This window comes from Herpailurus yagouaroundi, unplaced genomic scaffold (genome assembly GCF_014898765.1).
Source record: "Herpailurus yagouaroundi ecotype Mexico unplaced genomic scaffold, PumYag 186, whole genome shotgun sequence".
Classification (NCBI taxonomy): domain Eukaryota; kingdom Metazoa; phylum Chordata; class Mammalia; order Carnivora; family Felidae; genus Herpailurus; species Herpailurus yagouaroundi.
This window is the reverse complement of record NW_024412417.1, coordinates 3,815,990-3,840,005: the sequence shown is the minus strand read 5'-3', so window position 1 is coordinate 3,840,005 and position 24,016 is coordinate 3,815,990. Positions and strand designations below refer to the sequence as shown.

The following is a 24,016-nucleotide window of genomic DNA, read 5'->3' as shown; positions in this document are numbered from 1 at the left end:
GGATTGGGTGATAAAATAGGAGGGAGTTCCTGACTGACAGTATCTATTTTTTCAATGAAATATGAAACAAAACCATCTGCTTGGAGGAGGAGATGTAACGAGGTTTGAGGAAATGTTATTTTGAAGAGCAATCTGAGCAAATGTGGTAGGGTAGCTGTGAAAATCACAGCTGGTTTTCTGATTGAACAGCTCCAAAGATGATATAAAATGGATAGATGACCCAGGAAAAGTCACCTGCTTTGTAGGACACATTAAATACGTGGCCCTTTGGCTAGAAAAGGCTACCGTGTGAAATTCTGAGCTCCACACCAAAACTGTGACATGAAAACCTCAAGATTTAAAGGATTCCCGTGTTAACATTAAGATGGAGTGAATGGAACTGGAATTATTCTTGATAGAGTAGGGTAACTAAAAGAAGATTTGGTTATGACCTTTAAATTCATAAAGGTATCTGAAAGACTGTGGGGTTACACTCTGTCATCAGAACAAATATGTCAGAAGTTCAGCCTAGATTACATAAATTATACAGAAGTTCCAGAGACACTATAACAGGACTGAATTACCTGTGACAAACACCTCAAGACCCAACCTAAATGCTCTATTAACTCAATCATATTTATTATGTGTCTATTATGTGCATGGTGTTTTGAGTGCTAGAGTGACAAGGACACCCACGGTCCCTCTCTCATAGTGCTTATATGTTGGGAAGCGAGACAGGCAACAAATAAGTAAACAAGTAATTTCTGTTAGTGTTAAGGGCTTCATATAAAGGAAAGAAAACAGGATAATGGGTTGGAAAGTACTCAAGGCCAGATTGGGTCATAAGAGAAGACTTCCCTGAGAAGGTGATGTTTGAGCCGAGCTAACTGGGATTTCTTGACAAGTTGTTTGAGGTGAGGTATTTGAGATACCTTGACAAGACTGTTCCAAATGGTATTCAATTCACAAAGGGTTTCAAAAATACCAGGCACCCAGGGGTGCCTGGGTGGCTCAGTCAGTTAAGCGCCGACTTTGGCTGAGGTCATGATCCCTTTTCAATGACGTTTTCAGGGAAGAGAAAAATGTTGGCCACAGAATAATGACTTTCTGTTAAATTGTCAATTTTGATGGGAAAAAATTTTGTATTGTTTCTAGTGATAGTGTGTTTCAGGATTCTGTTTCCATTAAACTATCACTATACCTTAGTTCTCCAATTATTGTAATAGGTTTCTGTATTTACTGGTCCCCCTTGGCATAAACCATCTTCTCCAGGAAGCCACCTTCCTTTTGTAGTTTTATAGCACTGTGTGCTTGCTTGCTTGCTTGCTTGCTCTCTTGTTTTTAATTTTTTTTAATGTTTATTTATTTTTGAGAGAGACAGAGGGTGAGCAGGGGAGGGGCAGAGAGAGACAGAGACACAGAATTCAAGGCAGGCTCCAGGCTCCGTGCTGTCAGCACAGAGCCCAACATGAGACTCAAACTCATGAGCCATGAGATCATGACCTGAGCCAAAGTCAGAAACTTAACTGACTGAGCCACCAAGGCACCCCAAGCACTATGTGCTTTCTATGACCAATTATTATCTTCTGCTCTGTGTTGTAGTGATTCATGTATATGTTATACCTCTACTATTAAGTTGGAAATTTTGCAATGACAGGGTCTCTTTGTGTTCATCTAGCATTCAAAGAACAGTGTCTGAAATAGAATAGCTTCTCAATAAACATTAGTTGAATGCTGTCTGCTTAGATCATTTCTGCAAGCTAATGGTTCATACTGTGGGTGGAATACTCATATGGCTCTATATCATTTTTTTTATTTCAAAATCAAGTATCTGTCGAGCTCAATCAGCTCCAATCTTCCCATCTTGATTTACTTTCTTCTAAGGGGTTGCCTGCTTTCCTTATTCTAGCCATCTGCTCATTTTCACTAGCCCCTATACTCATTTCAATGTAAGACCTATCATATGTATGCCTAGAACTTATACCAGGAAACTTCTCCTAACATTTAATTATACTGTGCTTGTAGCTATTAATTACCACTGGAGAACTTTGTGCTATTTATTGTGTCTTTCAATTGTTTATTTGATGTTTAAAATGATATCTATGACTAACTTGGATAAAAACATTTTTAGAAGTGTAAAAAAACTGAGTTCAAATGTCCATTTTATCTGGACATCTTTTTGAACTAAATCATTCTTGATGATACCACTTTGGAATAAGCTGTTCTATCACTTGCCTATAACATGTATATGTATATGTTTGATCTAGTATGTGATTATTAATCCTTAAATTCCTTAAGGACAGCGAATGTCCCCATTTGTTATACCTAAGTAGTACATAATGTCAAGTTCTGTAAGCTCTTTAATAAAAATAATGTAAGCAAATTAATGAGAGAAGACTAACAGAGTTTTTACATTTTTTACTAGCGTGTATATGGCCAAGGCCTATCAGGGAGGGTGGCATTATGGCTCACTCTGCTAATTCTTATAAATGCTTTTTTTTTTTTTTTTTAAGGAATCTGTGGCATCTTTAAAACCACAGTTTAACACAATTGCCAAATGCTTCTTCTAAGTCCAGCTATTTCTGAAAGAATTTGTTTATTTGAATAAGTTTACAGATTTCAAAACTATTATTTAATTTCACAGAAACTTCTTAGTACACAATGTCAGATTTCTCAAAACAATTGTAATTTCATTGGAAAGAGAGGCAAAAGTTCTAAGGTCCAGCATGGCATCTAATCTCTAGAGATCCCTGCAACCTTTAAGCCCTGTCCCCTTAGAGCCCAGGGTTAAATCCAGTGTCATGGAATGGGCAAGTCCTATTCACTCAGTATAAGAAGGGCTCTCTGATTAGCATTTATACTAAAATCATTAACAAAGAATTACCTGTTAGCATCCTGTCAGAAGCTTCTTAAGGAAAGAATACAGAGGAAACAGACAAGAGTTTCAAACTATCAGAAAAGGGGAATTACAGCACAAAACTGACATTCAATTAAAAATGTAAAACCTGAAGTATTTGGAAGAATGGAGCGTTTGGATATCTGAGGGTAGGGGCTAAAATTTTCTAAGTAACCAGTAGGGTAAGGCATTCTATACAAGGTAATGTTAATACCTTATATTTAGGTAGCTTTAGGGTAGGAGCTAAAACTTTCTAAGTAACCAGTATGAAGGCACTCTATACAAGGTACTGTTAATAGCAACCTTAGGCACTAAGAATAATGAAGCGTGTTTTAGAGATGAGACAAGCGGGGCACAGAGATAATGTGAGTTGTTTCACATCACCCAGCCAGCAAGTGAGAGAAGAGGCGTAGTCTCTTCTAGAGGCTGACTGCTTCTAGCAGAGGATGCTGAAGCTCCAGAAAGGGTGTAAGAGGCTTACCACAGGCTTGGGCAAAGAAGCAGATGCAAAGGAAGAGTAAAGAAGCTTGGAGAGAAGGAACTCCTAGGTGCCTCTGTACCTGGACAGATACAGGAAAGCAGGATAATCCATCTCTGTTTGATAGAAAAGCCAGGCTTAGAAAACAGAGGCATTACCTATTGATGGAAGAAGAAGAGATTTCCAGTGGATAAGGACAGAAGAAAGGATAGCACTGCTGACCAACAGGACAGATGACATCAGCTCCCTCTGTTCTACTAAGCTTAGAGAGTGAGACCCAGAACACCCAAGGAGGGAGAGAGGGGAGTCCTTGCTTGTGCCATCCCTCCTGTGTTCCTCTGCATAACCCATCCTCCAGGTCTTAACTCCATTGCACTTCTCAGGACCACCTTCTCTTAATTTTCTAACTAGAGATGCTCCTAGCACAGTATAATTCTCCCTCATGGGACTTTTCACAATAGTAATTTTACATCTGTCTGTATTTTTGGTTGCCTTTCCCACTAAACCTGAGAATTGGGACACATGAGTGTTTTTGTTCCTTTCTTTGTTGCCCAAATCCAGCACGATGCCTCATCCACTGCAGGCACACATAACTATTTGCTGAACATCGGAAGGAAGGACAGATAGAAGGAAGCAAGCTAGTAAGCAAGGGAGGGAGGGTCGGAGGCAGAAGGGAAGTTATTGTGTTAGGGGTCATCAAGGAGGACAGTGAAAATAGAAAAAGGAGAGACCAGGAACACAATAACAAATTTACAAACTACCCAACTCTGCTTAGGGTTGGCCTTATTTACTGTCAATTGTTTATGGTCAAATAAGAAACTCTGGTAGACCGTATCTTTGTTCTGGGCAGCCACACATGTGAGCCTCATAAAGGAGTATTACTGTACTGCCATTGGACCTTATGATGCATGTCAACACTGCTACACACAATTAGAGATGATGGCTATTTGTTTCTCTGGGGATTTTGAAACTATGACTGATTTACCTATGAGGGAACTTTGTTCCTAGATGATGCCATAATTATGGTAACACTGTGTTTGGTTAAGCTGAACTCTGAAAATGGCTTCCATCCCATTCCACTCAAGTCTACATTATATGGTTTACTAGGTGCCAGGCACTAGGAACAAGACAAGGTCACCGCCCTCAAGAGTTATAAAATGCTTCTTTGAAAATTGTTGATATCCCAGCACTTCATCAGTCACAGACCAAATGCATTCACCATAAATTATAGGGCATCAACTCATATTTTTCATGTCATTAGAAGTGATTAAAATTTACCAGTTTCACTAGTCAAATAAGCAAAGAAAGAAGAAATACGATCTATATTTTCTAAAGAAACTCCTCCCACTTTAACCTTGTTGCCAGTTACACTATAATGGTAATACTAATTATAATAGCAACTATAACTTATTTGAAAAGTTCCTATGTACCAGGCCTTGAGCTTCACATATGTTAACATTCAACTTAATCCTCAAACAAGGAGATAGGGTCCATGTGTTTTTCACATTTATATCCTTGGAACCAGCACAGACACAAGAAGATGAATGGTAAATATTTGTTAAACAAACGCATACGTAAACAAATGGAAAGTGGGGACAATCCATGTAGCATTCAAACCTGCAATTTTTAGGCAACCCAGTTTTTGTTTTCAGAAACTACAAATTGAACACCACACCCTGGTAAATTTCACACTAAATATATAAATAATGAACCTGTACAGCTGAAAGCAACCTTGAAAGAGACCTCATTTTATAGATGTAGTCACTGATTGAGTGACCTCAACAAGTGACTTAACCTCTTACCAAACCATACATGTTATTTAACAATATGAGGATAGTAACTTCCTTGAAGAGGAATGGAATTCCTAGCGTTGTGCCTGGCTCTCAAGAAATGATTTATGTTGTTATTCTATTCGATAGCATTTTATGGGTGCTGAAATTTAAAAGTATTATTTTTGTTTCAGGAACTTAAAAAATATCAAGACTATTTTCATGTTTTTTATTTGTAGAAAATATGACCAAAAATCAGAATACTGGGGCAAAGTGGACTTCCTACGATGATAAAATAAAAAGGCTAGTCCAAAAAGCAAGCACAGTATAGACCCCCTCAAAAATGTGGTAGGGAGATACTTTCAATAATTACTAATAAAAGGTAGGATCTGAAGCAATACAAGAAAGAGTTCAAACTAACTTTTGAAAAATACATTCAGGGGTTTTGTAGAAAATGGTTAGAAGAAAAATTCTAATCTTAGAACTGTGACATACATATCACCAGGTTATAAAGATCACAAGGACACTTTGTGGCTTAGATCATTCCTCAACGTTTGGGCTTGAATTCCACGACGTGCCCTGCCTGCCTTCTCTGCTGTGTTCTTCTCCTTAGCACTGATCATTGCCTCACGTCCTGTTTGTTTTGCTTCTTTTTTTTTTTTTTAACGTTTATTTATCTTTGAGACAGAACATGAACGGGGGAGGGTCAAAGAGAGGGAGACACAGAATCTGAAACAGGCTCCAGGCTCTGAGCTGTCAGCACAGAGCCCAACGCGGGGCTCGAACTCACTGACTGCGAGATCATGACCTGAGCCGAAGTCGGCCGCTTAACCGACTGAGCCACTCAGGCGCCCCTGCTTGTTTGTTTCTTACAGCCCTTCTGGTTGGAACAGAAGCTCCATGAAGGCAGGGGTTTTCACCTATTGCTGAATCACCAGTTCTGAACACCTGACACACAGATGGTGCTCAATACTTCTGCATGGACTGAGTAAATGAAGGCAGAAATTGAGACCCACGGGGATTAAGCTCCTTTTATTTAGCCGGTAAGTGGCTGCACCTGTTAAGATATCCAAGGCTCCCAAATGCTCCTCCAGGACTAGCAGCCCCTCTTACCTCTCTTCTTTTCAGAAACTATCGTCTGTCCTTGCCGTTAGAAATCGTGGGAATAACTATGCAGTATTTCTGAACCGTATGAACAATCTATATCTTTTGAAGGTATCTAGAACATTTTATTCGAGCTACTTCTAGAACTCCCATTATAAAGGGGAGATTGAAGGGTGCCTGGGTAGCTTATTTGGTTGAGCGTCTGACTCTTGGTTTCAGCTGGGGTCATGGTCTCAGGGTTCATGGGTTTGAGCCCACATTGGGCTCCTGTGTTGGCAGCTTGAAGCCTGCTTAAGGTCCTCTCTCCCTGTCTCAGCCCCTCCCCCACTCGCTCGCTCATACAGGTGCATGTGCTCTTGCTCTCAAGTAAATAAATAAATAAACTTAAGAAAAATAAAGGAGAGATTGATTTTTTTCAAAATTCCACAACCGTGGAGACTCAATCTGAGAAAACTGCTAACTCATGAATAGCTAAACAATGGCATTAGCCTGAATCTGACTTGTATAGTGATTTAAAGGTTGACTGTAATAGGGGCGCCTGGGCGGTTCAGTTAAGCACCCAACTCTTGATTTCAGCTCAGGTCATGATCAGTAAGGAAGTAAATAAATAAATAAATCAACAAACAAACTTAAAAAAAAAAAAAGAAGTACAAAGGAGACCACAAGAAACCTAATTTCTAAGGACTGAGTTTTGCCAGCTCCCTATTTGAGGAAATTGTGAGTTAACAGAAGTCAAAATTTTAGAGGCTCTCATAAATAAAAGGATAAGGAGGTAAGTACTGGGAGAGCCACAAGAAGACAAAGTAATGATAATCAGACCCAGGCTTTTTTTTCCTGAGGAAATGTATTTTACAGTCTGTAATTTTTAACTAAACAACTATTAACCAAACATGAAGGAAGAATACATGTTTTCAGATACACAAGGGTTCAAAAAATTAAACTACCACATACCCAGACTCGGATGGTATCTGCAGACTTAACTTCTACAAAATAACAAGGGAAACCAAGAAAGAGGAACATATGGGCCACAGGACACAGTGGGTCCAATTCAGGAGAACCGCAAAGGGATGCCCTAGACTGACAGTATCCAGTGACCCTGTGTAGTAATCAGCTTAGACTGGGGCAGGAGAATGGAGGCTCCTGGAGGGAAGACACTCAAGGAAAAAGCATATTTGATAAAATATGCAACATAATCAAGTTTGAAAGAAAATGAGGCCACAACAAAGGCAAAAGACACAAGAATGAAAGAAAGGCAATTGGAAACTCCAAGGGAGCAAAAATGGTATATGAGGAAGAAGATATGATCATAATACATTAATTGATTCTGTGTGAATGATATTTAATTATTAATGACACATATTTTAGAAGTAGAATTCACCCAAGAGACAGAGATTTAACCACAGTTATAACTGACTATACTGTAAACGCTCTACATGTTATCAAAGTAACAAGTTTAGGGGCACCTGGATGACTCAGTCAGTTAAACATCTGACTCTTGATTTTGGCTCAGGTCATGGTTTATGAGTTCGAGCCCCACATTGGGCTCTGTGCTAACAGTGAGGAGCCTGCTTGGGATTCCCTCTCTCCCCCTACCCCGCTTGCTCTCTGTCTCTCAAAATAAATAAATAAACCTTAAAAAAAAATTTAAAGTAACAAGTTTAAAATTTTTGGTGGGGAAGAGGGAAGGAGAGCTGACAATGGAGTAGAGATGCTAACATTGTCATCTTACAAATGGGGACTAAAAAGAGACTGTAGTTGGGAAAAGCAGAAATGAAGGTGCAGTAATATTAAGTTTAAAAGATAGCTATGGAGAAACTAAATATGTTGTATTTGGAAGAATGAAGAACAATGATATCTAAAATGCACAAATCAAGGGGAAAAAAAGATGAGTGAAAAATGGTTCTATATGGAGATCAGAATTGGAAATGGGGGAGAGTGGGACAGAAGGTAGTAGCTTTTTCTTACAGGGTTTTGTGGGTTTTGATTATCTTCAAACAATGCACTGTGTTACTTTAATGGAAAAAAACAATCAAGTAGGGGGGAGAAAATTAGCTCATGGCTTAGTCAAATTCTAAATTCTTCTGTATATAAACTCCTCTCTCCTATCAGAAAAGTCCAAATCCTCATCCTATAACCATATATATGCACTTTTGGAAATTATCATTAAAGGGAGGAGTTTGTGAATATTACTCTTATTTTTGGCAAAGACTCAACCACAGATTGCAAGTTCAAATGATTTTATGAGCCTAAAAGGAAATGAGGTAGGTAAGAAAATAGACGGTTTTTTTGTCTTTTGTTTGTTTGTTTTGTAACTCTGAACTCAGAACTAGTGAACTGCAATGACTTTACTGTTTATAGGTTCTTTTAGTGCTTGGTAACAGTTTAGAAGTGAGAAAAAGAAAACCACAAGTTAACATCCCTTGCTTTCTCCCAACCTCAAGATTTCTAGCAGCTGAAGTTTCACATTGTTGGGCAGAAATATTTAACACGAGCATCTGGGATTCATTCATGTCAACTGTTGCTCTTTAAGAAGGGTGTTCTTTATTTAAAATACTAACCTTCTCTAAAAGACTGCTTCAGAACAAATGAATGTCTCCTCCTTCCCATTCCCTGCCAGCACTCCCATTTCAAAGTTCAGCCTGCTCTAGGAAATTGAAAAGGAACCCCTTTCCTACAACCCCAAAGCCTCTTCCTTCAATATGCAAAGGCTTCAGGATAGTCCCCAAGGTGAACAACATCTCTGGGATCCTCAACCTCACTTCCAGATGGAGCCCCCAAGGTGGACAAGCAGATCCAGTTTCCCAACCCTTTTCCAGATGACAGCCTCCAGAAAGATGAGTGTGTCAGAGATCTAATCCTCTGATTCCAGATGTGGGCCAAAGAGCACATGAATAAGTTGAAACATCTTCTCCCCTACCATATGTAATCCCCTAAGGGAGAAAGCTTTTTGATGCCTCTCCAATAACACTCCACAGTAAATCTCCCCAGAGCTACGTCTCCAGAGATCAAAGCCTTATTTTTCTTTCACCTCTTTTCTCTTTTCCTGTTTTCCAACCTCAGTCCAAAAAGATATGCTATTTATTCCTCACCTGGGTCAAGGTGCTTATCTCTGAGCACACCTTGGAAATTCGGTTATTCTGAAGGTTTAAGGTCTTGAGGCCAGGCAGTTTATCTAATGATGAGGGCATCTTTGTAATCTTCTTCCCACTCAAAGTAACAATCTTAGTATTTTTACCACCTTTCAGTGCCCTTACTAACATCTTTTCAGTCATGGCCTTAGAAAAGAAATAGAAAAGGGAGAAGGTAATCACTAGGGATTAAGTTACTTATTGTGCATCTTTAGAACCTTTAATGACAGAATTAGGGTGTCATGGAAACAAAAACATTCTGAGATGTACCATGTTGAAGACGGGAGACATCAGATAGTTTCCTGTGTAAAAGATACAGATAGGAAATAGCTGACTCTTCATTTAAAGCAGTTAATGTATAAGATGAGCCTACGATACTTTATGCCAGAGACATAGATGTTATCAGACTAATGAGATCACATCAAAAGGACACAGAAATCAACTTCTAGGGACTCCCATTGGTCTAAAATGGAAAATTTGAGGATCGTAAGGAATAATCTAGAGTGAAACACGTAAAAATAGATTAAAATCTGAGAGTTCATAATGGTATTTTAAAAAGAAATGTGTTGATTACACAGGGATTGCTAGGGAACCAACTCATTCATAAGTCTGAAAATTGATAAATGAAAAAAAGGAAGCATTCTGCTTTCTCAGCACAAAGTTCATTTGAGTGTAATCTAATAGTTAACAAAGTTCCTATTCAAAGAAAAATTGAAGCTAATAAATGAGGAAGGAAAAATTGATTTAGGAAAATCACAATTTTTGCAGATCCTAGTGAAATAACAGATCTAAGGAAATATGATAATTGGATGCTAAAAGCATTAGGTATGAGGTTGATGAGAACTTCATAAGTAAGAAATCAGGCTATAACTTAAACTCGTAATCAATTTTAGCATCATTACAATTGAGACAGTCACGTTATAAGTCTCATGGACATGATACAATAAAAAGTACTCAGCACCACCTATGAAATATTATTGCCTAAAAATTGAACCTTGAAGCTAATCAACTGTCCAGACAAAACTACCACTTACAGAAAATATGATGACGGGAAAACAAGCTAAATTCATCTCAGGGAAGCGGTGAGCCAAATCTAGAACACAAGGAATTCTACGGGGCAAAAATGACACGAGGTCCGACCAACAAATCCATGGTATTAATAAAAGGGAGGAGAAACTGTCATGAAATAACAGCCAAATGCAGTATGTGGACCTTGTTTGGATTCTGATTTGAATAAAAATACTGTGGAGTGGTTTGGGGAAATGTGATCACGGACGGGTTATTAGATGATAGGAATTGCTAATTCTGTTATCTGTCATAATGGCGTGCTGGTAGTGTTCTTAAAAATGTACTTAACATCTAGAAATGCATCTGAAATTTGCAGGTGAAATGACATATCTTGAACTTTCTTTAAAATAACTTGGGTGTGGGGAGTGAGTGAAAAGAAACAGATCTAACTTATTGGTGCCCCATAATGGGTACATATGAGTACATTATACTATTCTCATTATTCAGAGAAAAGATTAGGACAAAGACAAAAATAACAGGAATGGGGAGGAGCTGAAACCAGTGGTATCTGATTACTATTAGAACTCCACTTGAGGGGTGCTGGGGTTGCTCAGTCATTTAAATGACCGACTCTTGGTTTCAGCTTCGGTCATGATCTTGCAGTTCGTGAGTTTGAGCCTAGAGTTGGGCTCTGCACTGATGGCGTGGAGCCTGCTTGCAATGCTCTCTGCCCCTCCCCCACTCTCATTCTCTCTCCCTCTCTCTCTCAAAAATAAATAAATTAAAAAAAAAAAAAAACACTCGATTTGAGTCCATATGAGGCTTGGAGGCACTTGGGTTATTTGGGTTATATAAATAAATATGCCTATTTTGGTTGTTGATTTCCAAAAACTTGAACACTATAAAATATATACTGTATTGAAAGTATTCAGGACACAATTCAATCTTTTCTTTGTAATTCACAAATCACTTTATTTATTTATTCAACAAATATTTAAGGAGCATCTACTATATGCTTAATACTGTCCCAGGCACTGGGGAAATTAAAAGTGAATTAAAAAGACAAAAATCCCTCTGTCAGTGAATTTACATTTTAGTAGGGGGAGAAGAACAATCAAGATAAATAAGTAAGTCTAGTATGTTAGATGGCATTAGGGAAGGGGAAAAGGAACAAAGCAGGTAAGGAAAATAGGGAGTGTGAGAGTGGGGAGTTTGCAGTTCTAGACAGGACGTCCGGAGAAGGCCTTCCTAAGAGGCTGCTATTAGAGGAAAGAGCTTTTCCAGTAAAAGAATAAAGCAATGCCCAAGTCCTAAAGGAGAATCATTGAATTTTTAAAGAGTCTTAGGTGCATCAGTATCATCATAACAGTAAAACAAGAGGTGCTGATTAATAGTGACTTCCAGTTGCTAGAGTAAAATCATTTTTCAGCTACTTAATCACTGCGCTTTGGTTTATCTCTTCCAAACCTATCTTCCAGCTTCATTACTCTGACACTTCAGCGTTTCCTAGGAACAAACATGTTACTATCTAAACAAACTAATCATGAGACATAAAAAAAAAAAAATCTTATGGACACTCATCTCCTCTGAAATAACTCTATGTGGCCAGGATACCAGCTGACACTACCCAAACACGGGTAATTTGATTTAAAGGGGTAAAACAGGCCACTGCAAGCTGATACTGCTTTCTATTAATTTGCTTAACCTAGAAAATCTGGTAAGAATTCTTGATTCCTCCTTCTCTCTTCCAACATGCAGTCAGCCCCATAAATGCCACCTGTTCTGGTTATCCATTGCTAGGTAACAAACCACTGCAAAACATAATGGCTTAATATATTTATTTTATTCACAAATGTAGAATTTGGGCAGAGCTTAGTGGAGAAAGTTTATCAGTGTTGCTCTTGGTGACATCTGTGCTGACTCAAAGGCTGAGGTGGAGATCATGTAAAGACTCATTCACCTGTATCTGGTGGTAGGTTCTGGGACCTTCAGGCAATCAGCTAGAACACCCCCACGTAGCCTATCCAAGGGGGCCTGAGCTGCCTCGCAGCATGGTGGCTTAGCTCTGAGAGTGAGCATCTCAAGCGCGAAAGTGAAATGGAAGCCTTATCACTTCATGACCTAGCTTCAGTATCAGGTAGCTTCACTTGTGCCACATTCTATTCATTAGAACTCAAGTCCCTAAGAACGGCCCATATTCAAAGGAAGACGAACTAGACCCCACCTCTTGATGGTAAGTGGACATATCTTAAAATCCACCCCAGTGGGCCCCTTTCTCCCAAGAGCCCCCTTCCCCAAAACTTTGATCTGTTGAGAGCATCAGATTACAGAATCTCGTCATCTAAATCAAGTAACAAGGGTGGATGCAGCTCCTTAAAGGCAGTTCTTTGAGTCTGTTTCAGGGACAGTCCATCTTGATCTGAAAACCTAGGAACTAAAGAGACAAGTTATCTCATCCTCATGTACCCAGAAATTAACAATGGGTGAACCATAGGACAGGCAATAGCACCACTCAAAAAAGGGAAAAGTTAGAGGCACAAGGCAGCCCTGGTTTGTAACAATTCTGGAACTCAACTGGCTACATGTTGTCAGATCCCTGATTAACGTTCAGCCCTACTGCCTGGGACTGGTTCTTGGTCTTCTCTCTGGACTCTTGAATTATCTTTCCTTCTTCATAGAACATAGCTGATGTTTGCTATTTTTTTCTCAGACTTTACCCTGTCCATAGAAGTTCAAGGCTCCAAAGGTCTTCTCATGTTTTTTTTTTTTCTTTTTTAAGTATATTCGCCAAGTTGTGCCACCATCACAATCAATTTTAGAACTCTTATCGCCCAGGGGCGCCTGGGTGGCGCAGTCGGTTAAGCGTCCGGCTTCAGCCAGGTCACGATCTCGCGGTCCGTGAGTTCGAGCCCCGCGTCGGGCTCTGGGCTGATGGCTCAGAGCCTGGAGCCTGTTTCCGATTCTATGTCTCCCTCTCTCTGCCCCTCCCCTGTTCATGCTCTGTCTCTCTCTGTCCCAAAAATAAATGTTGAAAAAAAAAAATTTAGAACTCTTATCGCCCAAAAAGAAGCCATGTGTCCTTTAGCAATCATCCTCCCATTTTTCCCACCCACTCCAGTCCCAGGCAGCCACTGACATCCTTTCTAGCCCTGTAGATTTGCCCATTTTTGACATTTTCTATAGATGGGATCATGCACATTGTCTTTGCGACTTTCACTCAGTGTTTCTGAGTTTCATCGTGTCACAGCACGTACCAGTACTTTGTACCTTTTTATTGCCTAACAAGATTCCATCGTAGGTCTCTACTACTTTTATTTATCCACTTACCAGTTGATGGACATTTAGGCTGTTTCTACTTTTCAACTGTTGCAAATGATGCCATGGACATTTGCGTGCAGTTTTCTTGAGTGTCTATCCAGAAGAGGAATTGCTGAGTCATAGAGTACTTTTGAGGACCTGGTTGACGGTTTCCCAAAGTGGCTGCATCAGTCTACCTTCCTACCAGCAGCATGTGAAGCTTCATCCTATCATTTTATGGTGTCACATTTGAGCCAAATTGATACAGTCCCTTTTAAAACTTTGTAGGCTTGTCTTGAGTTTACAATTCTCTTCATCCAACAGAAGCCACACCCAGAATGTCTTTGCAAGAGCTCCTCTCTGTTTTGGTTTCCGTGAGACTACTGCGGGACAAAAGCCTTAAGAACTTGAGAAGCTCTCTCATGTGTTGACTAGAAAGTATCTTTCATCCTCTTGAGGTCTCAGCAAAGGTCTCAACATGCCCGTGGCTTCTTCTTCAGACTTCATTTTCCTGACAGTTCCCTGATTTGTTCTCTGTCTGGAACTCATGTAATTTTAGCAACATTTACTGTCTGGAGAGGCTATGAATAAGAACATTTTATTTTTCAAACCTCCCAATTTGTGGCTCATTTACAGTTCTTTTTGCTTGCCTTTCTCCTCTTTTACTATAGGCACCTAGAAGAATCTTATACCTTCAATATTCTGTCTAGAAATCCCCATAGGTAGATCATCCAGTTAATGAGGTATACTTTTTATTTTCCATGTTAATGCTGCCAGCATCATTGCTAAACTTCCTGCTACTGTGTACAAGAGTCACCTTTCTTCCAACAACATAACAATAACATTTCCAGTAATATCTCCCTCATATTCTTTTAAACCCTCACCAACACCTTCCTGGGGTGGCATCAGGCTCCTGCTAACAGTCTCTTCAAGACCCGTCTGACTTACCCTGAGGCCCAGTCCCAGAGCCCATTACATGGCTTACGTTTTTTGTTACAGCAGCAAATTTTGCATCAGAGAAAAAGACCAACAAGAATTATATAGACTTTGGCCTGAGATAATTATGGGAACCGTGTAAGCCATCTATGTAGGGCTGTTGCTGATGTGTGGTGCTGTGCCTGACCCAGGATTCAGAGATGCTGAAGGAGATCTGGCAGAAGTCAGGGAAGCCACAGGCTCAATGGTTAATTCACACCAGAAGTGAGCCAGCAGATTCGCAACAGTACGCATGTTACTGACACTTGATGCCTTCACAAAAACTTTCCAAGCTTCCGCCAGACTTGTGCCTTCCACATTTTGTGCAAAATGTCTCTTGTGGCCAGGATTGGCCTGAAACTATGCAGGGAAGGGGATTCTGAGATATAATCTGAGCTTAGTTAAACTGATCCAGTACAAATCCACCACACCATCACCCTTCACATCTATCTGCTTCTTTCTACTGCTGCTATCCCAGTCCAAAGTCTCCTCATCTCTACCTTATTCCTCACCTCATCTCTCCTTATCTCTACCTATTACCGCTTCCATTACGTATTCTGCCACTCTGCCATTTCATACACTGTCGCTGCCATCAGTCATCTTACGATACATCTTCCTCGACAATAAATCCATAACCCTAAATAAAATCTTTCAGTGGCCTCTCATTGCTTAGAAGTTAAAATCCCAACTATTGAGTTGGGGCTCAAAATACCAGTCTAGCCCCAGTTTCATTCTGTGTTATTTCCTTTCACAAACCTAGTATGCTGCCGTTAGAAGACGACTAGCTATTCGTCAAAAGCATCATCTGTATTTATTCCTTTGCTTCTGCCATTCCTTGTGCCTGTATGTCTTTGCCACGCACCTATCTGCCTAACTGTCCCTAATCCTTCGAAGAATCTGATCAAGTATTTCCCCTATCATTTTCCTTGATCTTCTCTCCAAGCAGAATTGCTTCCATGTTTGTTTCAAGAAGACTTTGTACAAACTCTAATTTAACACTTAATACTTTGTATTATTGTTCTTGTCATATTTCTCCCTTGCTATACCTTTGAACTGCAATCTCTATCACCATGCTTGGCATAGAGCAGGCCAACATTTAATTTAAATGTTCATTAAATTAAATTGAATTTTATGGCTAAGGGTTGTCTAAAAGAGCACCTTATGTAAAATCTATTAGTAGCATAAATCAGTGTTCATGAAAATATAGAAGAAAAGACATGTGAAGGCACAGAAGTTAAAAACACAGAGTAACAGGGAACATGGGTGGTTCAGTCGGTTGAGCATGCAACTCTTATTTTGGGTAAGGTCATGATCCCAGGGTCGTGGGATCGAGCCCCATGTCAGCATGGAGCGTGCTTAAGATTCTCTCCTTCTATCCCTCTGCCCCTCTCAACAGTTCACACTTTCTTTCTAAAATACAATACAAGGGGCACATGGGTGGTTCACTAGGTTAAGCGTTTGACTTTGGCTCAGGTCATGATCTCATGGTTCATAACTTCGAGTCCCGCATCAGGCTCTGTGATGACAGCTCAGAGCCTAGAGCCTGGTTCCGATTCAATGTCTCCCTCTCTCTGCCCCTCCCCCCCCTCTCTCTCTCTCTCTCTCTCTCTCTCTCTCTCTCTCTGTCTCTCTCAAAAGTAAATAAACATTAAAAAGATTTTTTAATGCAATTAAATAAAATTAAAATAAAATCTAAAACAAAAACTTTGAGTAACTATTTGTTAGGCACCGTCCAAGATGCCTTGTATACAAATATGAATAATAGTCATTGTCTTCAAGGGGCATAAATCTAGAGGGAAATTAGAAGTGTAAACAGGTCATTCGTTCCTCAGATATTTATCATTTTTCAGTTTTACTTAACATTGTACAAGTTTAAGATGTACAAAATAATGACCTGATATGTGTATATGTTGCAAAATGAATACCACAATAATCAAATATTTATTAAGTGCCCACTACATGCTGGGTACCATTTTGCACTGAGGCACCTTGTTGGCTCAAGGAATATTTTCTGCTGTTGACTGCTGAGTCCAGTCATAAGGGGTTAAAAAGAATTAACCAGTTGACAAAATACATGTGTGTGGGGGGGAGGGGATGTATTTCAATAAAAGGAGTGTGAAAAAAATGTTGACAGACATGAAATAATGGGGCCATAGGGAATATAAATAATTTGAGGGCATAATTCTAAAGAAAGAAGTGATGGGAAGTGATGCTGGAGAGGTACACAGGACTAGTCATGAAGGATCTCCCTTAAATGCCATGTTAAGCAGTGGACTTCATCCTGTAGGAACAGGGAGCGACTTGGCAAGTTTAGGTTAGGAGATAGGACTCAGATTTGCATTTCTGGCCGTTCACTTTGGCAGCATGAAGGAAGGGGGAGTTTCAGGGAGTAGCCCTGTGGGCAGGATGGCAATTTGACATTTGTGTACTCTTCTAGGTGAGAGGAAAAAGGGATAGAGAAGAAATGAGAAGGTATAATGTGGGTAAGATTGCCGCTAGAACGTGATCTCGTAGGTACATTAGATGGGGTGAACCACAACTTAGGGTATGAAGTGGGGCAATGAGAGTTGGGTAGTATTTGGCAGGGTGAGGCTGTGGCACAAGCCCAGTTTCTGAAGGCATTAAAAATCTACGAAGAGGGGAGCCTGAGTGGCTCAGTCGGTTGAATATCTGACTTCAGCTCAGGTCATGATCTCACAGTTCGTGGGTTTGAGCCCCCACGTAAGGCTCTGTGCTGACAGCTCAGAGCTTAGAGCCTGCTTTGGATTCTGTGCCTCCCTCTCTCTCTGCCCCTCCCCTGCTCATGCTCTCTCTCTCAAAAAAAAAAAAAAAAATGAAATAAACATTAAAAAATGTTTTTTAAATCTACAAAGAGAAATAGAGTGAAGGAGATGGGGTTTACCATTTCAGACCTGAGCTTTGACCTGCATCTAAACGTGTTCCCTAGAAACACCCAGCTAAAAGAGCTGTGAGTTCTGCTGTGTGGGTTGGCCCCATGGGATGTTGGCATCCAGAGTTTCCCACAACCAGAAACCAGTCTGTTTGCAGGCAAATTGAAAAATCACCAATTTTTTGAGACAGCCTCATCCTGTGAACTCAACGCAAGATGAGGAACCTTAAACTGAATGTTAATCTAGATGGAGCAAGTGACTTGTAAACTTCAAGTCAGTCAAACTGGCTTTATCTCTGCCCTCATCAGTAAAATAACAAGAAAGAATACCAATCTATCCCACTGAGACTGTATGGGAAACATCTAACTAATGATTATAAAATACTTTGGAAGTATACAGTGCTGTAGGAATGCTAAAATCTATAGCATCCTAGAATCTAAAGGACTTTAAAACACTCAGTAATTACATTAATACATTGATTAACACCTAAAACACAAAAGAATCTGGCTCAATCCTATGACACGGGCCCCTATGACAAATTAAAGGATTTTCAAAGCTGCAAAAATGCATTAAAAACAGGAGTTCAGCAAACAGGTTATGGCAGAAAACAACACGCTTACTTGATTTGTTTTGGCAATCTCATCTCGTGATGAAAACATGGTCTGAAACTTGGGATAAAAGTTTTCAAACATGAGCAGATGCTTCATGGACTAGAATCCTGTAGAAATCTTCTATCCTGTAATAAAAAAGGGCATTGCCTCTGTCTTCGTTCATTTTCTTTTTAAATATGGAAATGGAAGTTTTGATTTCAAGGGTTTTGGATTCTCAGAAGCCTGCCTTCTGAGGTCAGCCTTACCACTCACTGGCAGTGTGGCTAAGCAAGTTGCTCGCTCCCAAGCTCTTCAAGTTTCATTCCCATTATGTCTAGTACAGGGATGAGAATACCAACCCGGCCTTCTGTGAGGGCTAAATAAGCCCACTTATGTAAAGCATTTAGCGCACATATAGGAAATGCTCAGTAAAAGGTAGTTGTGGTTTTTCTGGTACATTTTTCTTTTTTTATTCATTTATTTAAAACTTTTTATTTATTTATTATTTATTTATTTATTTATTTTAAATTTTTATTTATTTTAAATTTTTAATTTTAAATTTATTTAAAAAATTGTTTTAAATTTATTTACTTTCGAGAGAGAAAGAGAGCGTGAGTGGGAGAGGGGCAGAGAGAGAGGTAAATAGAACATAAAGCAGGCTCTGAGCTCTACAGCACAAAGCTCAGCTCAGGGCTCGGACTCATGAACCATGAGATCATGACCTGAGCCGAAGTCGGACGCTTAACCGATTGAGCCACCCAAGTGCCCCTGTGGTACATTTTAAGTCAAGATCTCCACCTTTTGGGAAATCTCAGGTGTGCACGTACCATTCTTGGGACTGATATATGGTACGAATATAAGCCTACTGTTCCAAAGACCGGTCTCTCTACGGTGACCTGCACTGCGCTGTCCTCTTCTTTATCCATGAGGTTAGAAACATTGGTGGTTCACAGGCTTTAACACAGCAAACATTTGTATGAAATTCAGTTATCAATTCTTAATTTTGCCAAGTAAAGTCATTTTTAAAAGTTCTCTTTCCTCTACTCCCACCATAATTTCATAAAAGGACATTTTAAACCCCTCTGGTAAAAAATGAATATAAATAAATTTATTTACAGTGAGTTTGCTTTATAAAAAATTCATCATCTTATACAAAATTTTATTTTCCAAATGGTATCAGCTTATACATCAGCATTTGATTACTAGGCTAGATGAAACTCTTAGATTCTACTTAAACACCCACATACAAATACACATATACATATATTTTGGAAGTTTCTACCAAAACTCAAATACACTAGAAAACAGAAAGAAGTAACCATCAAAAGTAGAAAAGAAAGGATTAGGAAAGAGAACAATAAGATGAAACCAAGCCCAGTAAGATAAAGATAGCTAAACATTTATAAAATCTAAAGATAGAATTAAAGAACAAAAAGGGGAATCTAAGTGGGATGTTATAATACCAAGCCAGATTTTGACTTGAGAACAAGGCATTCTTGTATCTATATATATACACACACGTATATTATTTTTTAAATTTTATTTAAATCCAAGTTAGTTAACATATAGTGTAGTAATGGTTTTAGGTGTAGAATTTAGTGATTCATCACTTACATATAACACCCAGTGTTCATCCCAACAAGTGCCCTGTTTGATGCCCATCTTCCATTTAGCCCATCCCCCCACCCAGCACGCCTCCAGCAATTTGTTCTCTGTATTTAAGAGTCTCTTATAGTTTGCCTCGCTCTATTTTTATCTTATTTTTCCTTCCCTTCCCCCGTGTTCATCTGTCTTGTTTCTTACATTCCCCATATGGGTGAAATCATGTCTTTCTCTGGCTTATTTCACTTAACACAATACATTCTAGTTCCATCTACATTGTCACAAATGGCAAGATTTCATTCTTCTTGATTGCCAAGTAATACTCCATTGTATGTATATACCACATCTTCTTTTTTTTTTTTTTTTTAATTTTTTTTAACGTTTATTTATTTTGGAGACAGAGAGACAGAACATGAACGGGGGAGGGTCAGAGAGAGGGAGACACAGAATCCGAAACAGGCTCCCGGCTCTGAGTGGTCAGCACAGAGCCTGACGCGGGGCTCGAACTCACAGACCACGAGATCATGACCTGAGCCAAAGTCGGCCGCTTAACCAACTGAGCCACCCAGGCACCCCTATACCACATCTTCTTTATCCATTCATCGGTTGATGGACATTTGGGTTCTTTCCATAATTTGGCTGTTGCTGCTATAAACATTGGGGTGCATGTACCCCTTCAAATCAGCATTTTTGTGTCCTTTGGATAAATAACTAATAGTGCAATTGCTGGATCATAGGGTAGTTCTATTTTTAATTTTTTGAGGAATCTCCATACTGTTTTCCAGAGTGGCTGCACCAGAGCGCATTCCCACCAGCAGTGCAAAAGTGAGACCGAGGCATTCTTGACGGAGACATGAAATTTATTTTCACAGACCAGCTGAGGGTGGTGGTGGACAAACAACATGCATGCTGAGTGCTGCCATGAGGAAAACCTGGCTCCGTGTTGACAGTTTTGATTTTTTTGAGAAGTGGAAATATGGATCTTAATTAAGTGAAATCTCCCAGTTTGTAAATACTACTAACTAATTCACTTTCTAATTTTCTTTACATCGCTGCATAGGTCAAGCAAAATACCTCTTGGGTCACATTCAGCCCACCAGTTCGGAAGTCTGGTGGAGCAAGAGAAAAGGAATCAAGGAGAACATCCTGAAAGACAGTCAAGGGAACAGGGGCAGCAAGAACAGAGCTGAGGAGGAGGAACCAGCAGAGTAGTGTGGTGAACAGCAAGAGAGAATTTCAAGGAGTGAGTGGTCTACAGTGTTAAATGCAGCAGAAATTTCCAGGAGGAAGAACAGGAAGGTGATCACTGGCACCGCTTCTAGAAGCAGTTTCAGTGCAGTGGTGGAGATTAAACCCAGACAGTTGTGGGCGTTCTTTGTGGAGCTTACCAAAGGTGTTTCCTTAATTCACATTAATTCACCAATATCATTTAAAAAATCAGTTAAGAATATCCCAGCCAAGCCTGAAAAATTCTATTCTGATCAAGAATCTTGACAGCTCAATTCCAAACAGAATATAAATGTCAACCTTTGAGATAACAGGAAGCTAAACAAATACTATGAGAATTTTCACTTTACCATCTCAGTGCTTCCTACGTGTCATAATGACCTACAAGCTACTGAAAATTCCTCTGTGCTGAATACCAAGGGCAACAGTGAAACTCCCCCTCCTTCTAGCATCTCTGGGCTCTGCTTTGTGAACCACCTCGACAATCCCAATCCCACTTTCCCAAAAGAAATCAACAGCCTTTCTATCATGTCTGCCTCCCTTTCTGGTGACATACTAGCAAAAACATCCCCCCTCTCCCCCCCCCACACACACCACAGCAAAATAATCATTATTTTTATTTACCATAAATTATGCTATGAGCATATGCTAAAATGCAAGATGTGTTGTCTAAACTTTCATATTTTATTGTTCCACTAGGTAAATGTTATTATTCCTATTTTAGAACAAGCAAACTGGTGTTCTGAAAAGTTAAATTTATGTGCTTTTTTTTAAAGTTTATTTTTATTCGAGAGAGAGATGGAGAGTAAGTGGGGGAGGGGCTGAGAGAGGGGGAGACAGAATCCCAAGCAGGTTCCGCACTGTCAGCGCAGAGCCCGAAGCAGGGCTTGAACTCACGAACTGAGATAACATGACCTGAGTGGAAAGCAAGAGTCAGACACTTAACCTAATGAGCCGTCCAGGCACCCCAATTTATGCACAGTTTGAAAAGTTAGTTAAGTGCCAGTCAAGACTTAAATCTAGGTCTGACTCCAAATTCCAGTCTCTCCAGTACATGTGAAAATCCTTAATGATGTTCACCAATTATTTCAGCTGTCTTAAGGACACATGCATGGCAGGGCTATACCTCTGGGTACTTTCCTGTTTGGGTGAGGCCGTATGAAGAATTGAAGTCAACGAATGGAAACCAGACTGTTCCTTCTGAACCACAGAATTTATTTGTTGGAGTGAAACTCTCCAGAATGCTCTCTCCTAGAAAAGTTTAAGATGGTGACAGCTTGGGTCCCAGAGTATACAGACATGGAGCACAGCTCCCAGCCAACTGGCAAAAACATAGCACACACAAAAAACACTCCTTTGTCGAACACGCCACCAAGATTTTTGAGTTGTTACCACAGACTTAGTCTATCCTACCACCAGTCGTCTCACAAGTCAAATAAACACATCTCACTGGGTCAGGATACAGTCTGAAAATAGAAGGGAAAAAAGAAGGTCCATTGAGCTTTTCAAAGGGGGTTCATGTAAAGTCTAGCTTTAGGCAGTTGACAAAGTTACAAAAAACAGACGAATAGCTCTAATGTGCCCCATTTTTATTCTAAATGGTTTTCCTTAAAACTTGCCAACCTCATTAGCAGTACAACTTATGATATAGTAAGTGGTTCTCATTTAGGGGTGATTTTGTCCCCAGGGAGACATTGAAAATGTTGGGAGACATTTTCCTTCCTCACACCTCCGGGGGTGGGGGGTGCGGGGAAGAGTACCACCGGCACTTGGTTGCTAGAAGCCAGCAATGCTAAGTGTCTTATAATGCACAGGGCAGCCCTCATGACAGTTATCCAGCTTAAAATGTCTGTAGTGTCATTGTTGACAAACTCTGAGATAGGTGTAGAATGCCCTTCTCATTTCAGGGGAGAAAATATCTGATTCAAAAACAGCAGTTTATTCTTTAAAACTAGATTCTTATTTTTGCTCAGCAAACTCCTACACTGGGTTCTCACTAGTCCTCAGGTTGATACTGTATTGCTTAAGATTATAAACAGTAAATAAACAGTAAACAGGGGTTTCCTTTTGTCAAGGTAAGGGTAACATGGAGAAGAAAAATCAGCAGGAAGACTGGAAGTCATCTCTGTTCAGAGCATTGATAGTTTCAGCAGAGAGCTGTAATCTGATTCAATAAGTTACACTAATCATCATCCTTATTCTACTGAAAGAAGACAACTAGAAACTTCTTCCTGGCCAATATATTAACAAAGTTCTTAATAGTTTCTTGGTCTGTATACTTATAAAGAATCTTTATATTCTGTAAATTGATACATGAAGGCAAAACAAAACAAAACAAGTGTCAGAAGAAAAAAGAAAAGCTCTCTTGGGTTCTATTCCTCCCTTAAATTGACCTAAAGACTTAAGGATTTATCCAAGGGGTTAGGAAAATTAGAAAGCAGCCCTTTTGTGAGCAGGCACAATACTAAGTCAATACCTCTCTGTACTCTTAATGGTCCATTAACCTAATGACAACTCCTTAAGAGTCCAATCTTATCCTCTCAATTGATCTTATGACTGTCAACATTTATTAATAAGCACTTACTATATAGGCCAGGCAGTGTGCTAGATAATTTAGTAAGTCAACAAGTTGTTTCTAAGCACTTACAGACTAAAGGAAAATAATAATAACAATAATAATAAACTAAATACAAATAATACTAATTACTAGTGTGTGGTTACTAGAAACCAACATGTATGAACTGGGGTACCCAGCCCTGGCCAGGTGGGAGTTGGTGCTGATGAAATGGAGACCAGGACAGTAAGCTAGGTGAAATAGGTTGGGTGAAGTTCTCAATTCCCAATGGCAGCTCAAAGGCCTTCAAGTAGGAAGGGTGGTGAACAAGAAATGATAATTCCTACAACTTGCTTTAAAAAAAAAAAAATCAAAACCCTTTGAGTTATGTTTTTTCTGCAAGATGGAAAATGGTTTTAAAGAAGATCTAAGACAGGAAAGAATCAGTATGTGAAAACATATGGAAAGGAAGAAAAATCACACTCATTTGTTCAATAACAGTAAAAATATGATGAAAT

General features: G+C 39.5%; 1 protein-coding gene and 1 long non-coding RNA gene across 2 annotated transcripts in view; one reads left to right on the top strand and one right to left on the bottom strand.

Moving 5' to 3' along the window:
- The window catches only part of LRRC69 (leucine rich repeat containing 69), a 79,380-nt gene extending 69,834 nt beyond the window's left edge, over positions 1-9,546 (bottom strand). Inside the window, exon 1 of the mRNA XM_040493954.1 lies at positions 9,316-9,546. Coding sequence (XP_040349888.1) covers positions 9,316-9,498 — 183 coding nt within the window. The 5' untranslated portion in view covers positions 9,499-9,546. The remainder of the gene's footprint in view (positions 1-9,315) is intronic.
- On the top strand, positions 6,003-21,126 carry LOC121042690 (uncharacterized). Its single transcript, XR_005796386.1, has 2 exons — positions 6,003-6,165; positions 20,778-21,126. It is a non-coding gene; the product is annotated as an uncharacterized LOC121042690 (long non-coding RNA).
- Positions 21,127-24,016: the final 2,890 nt, after the last annotated feature.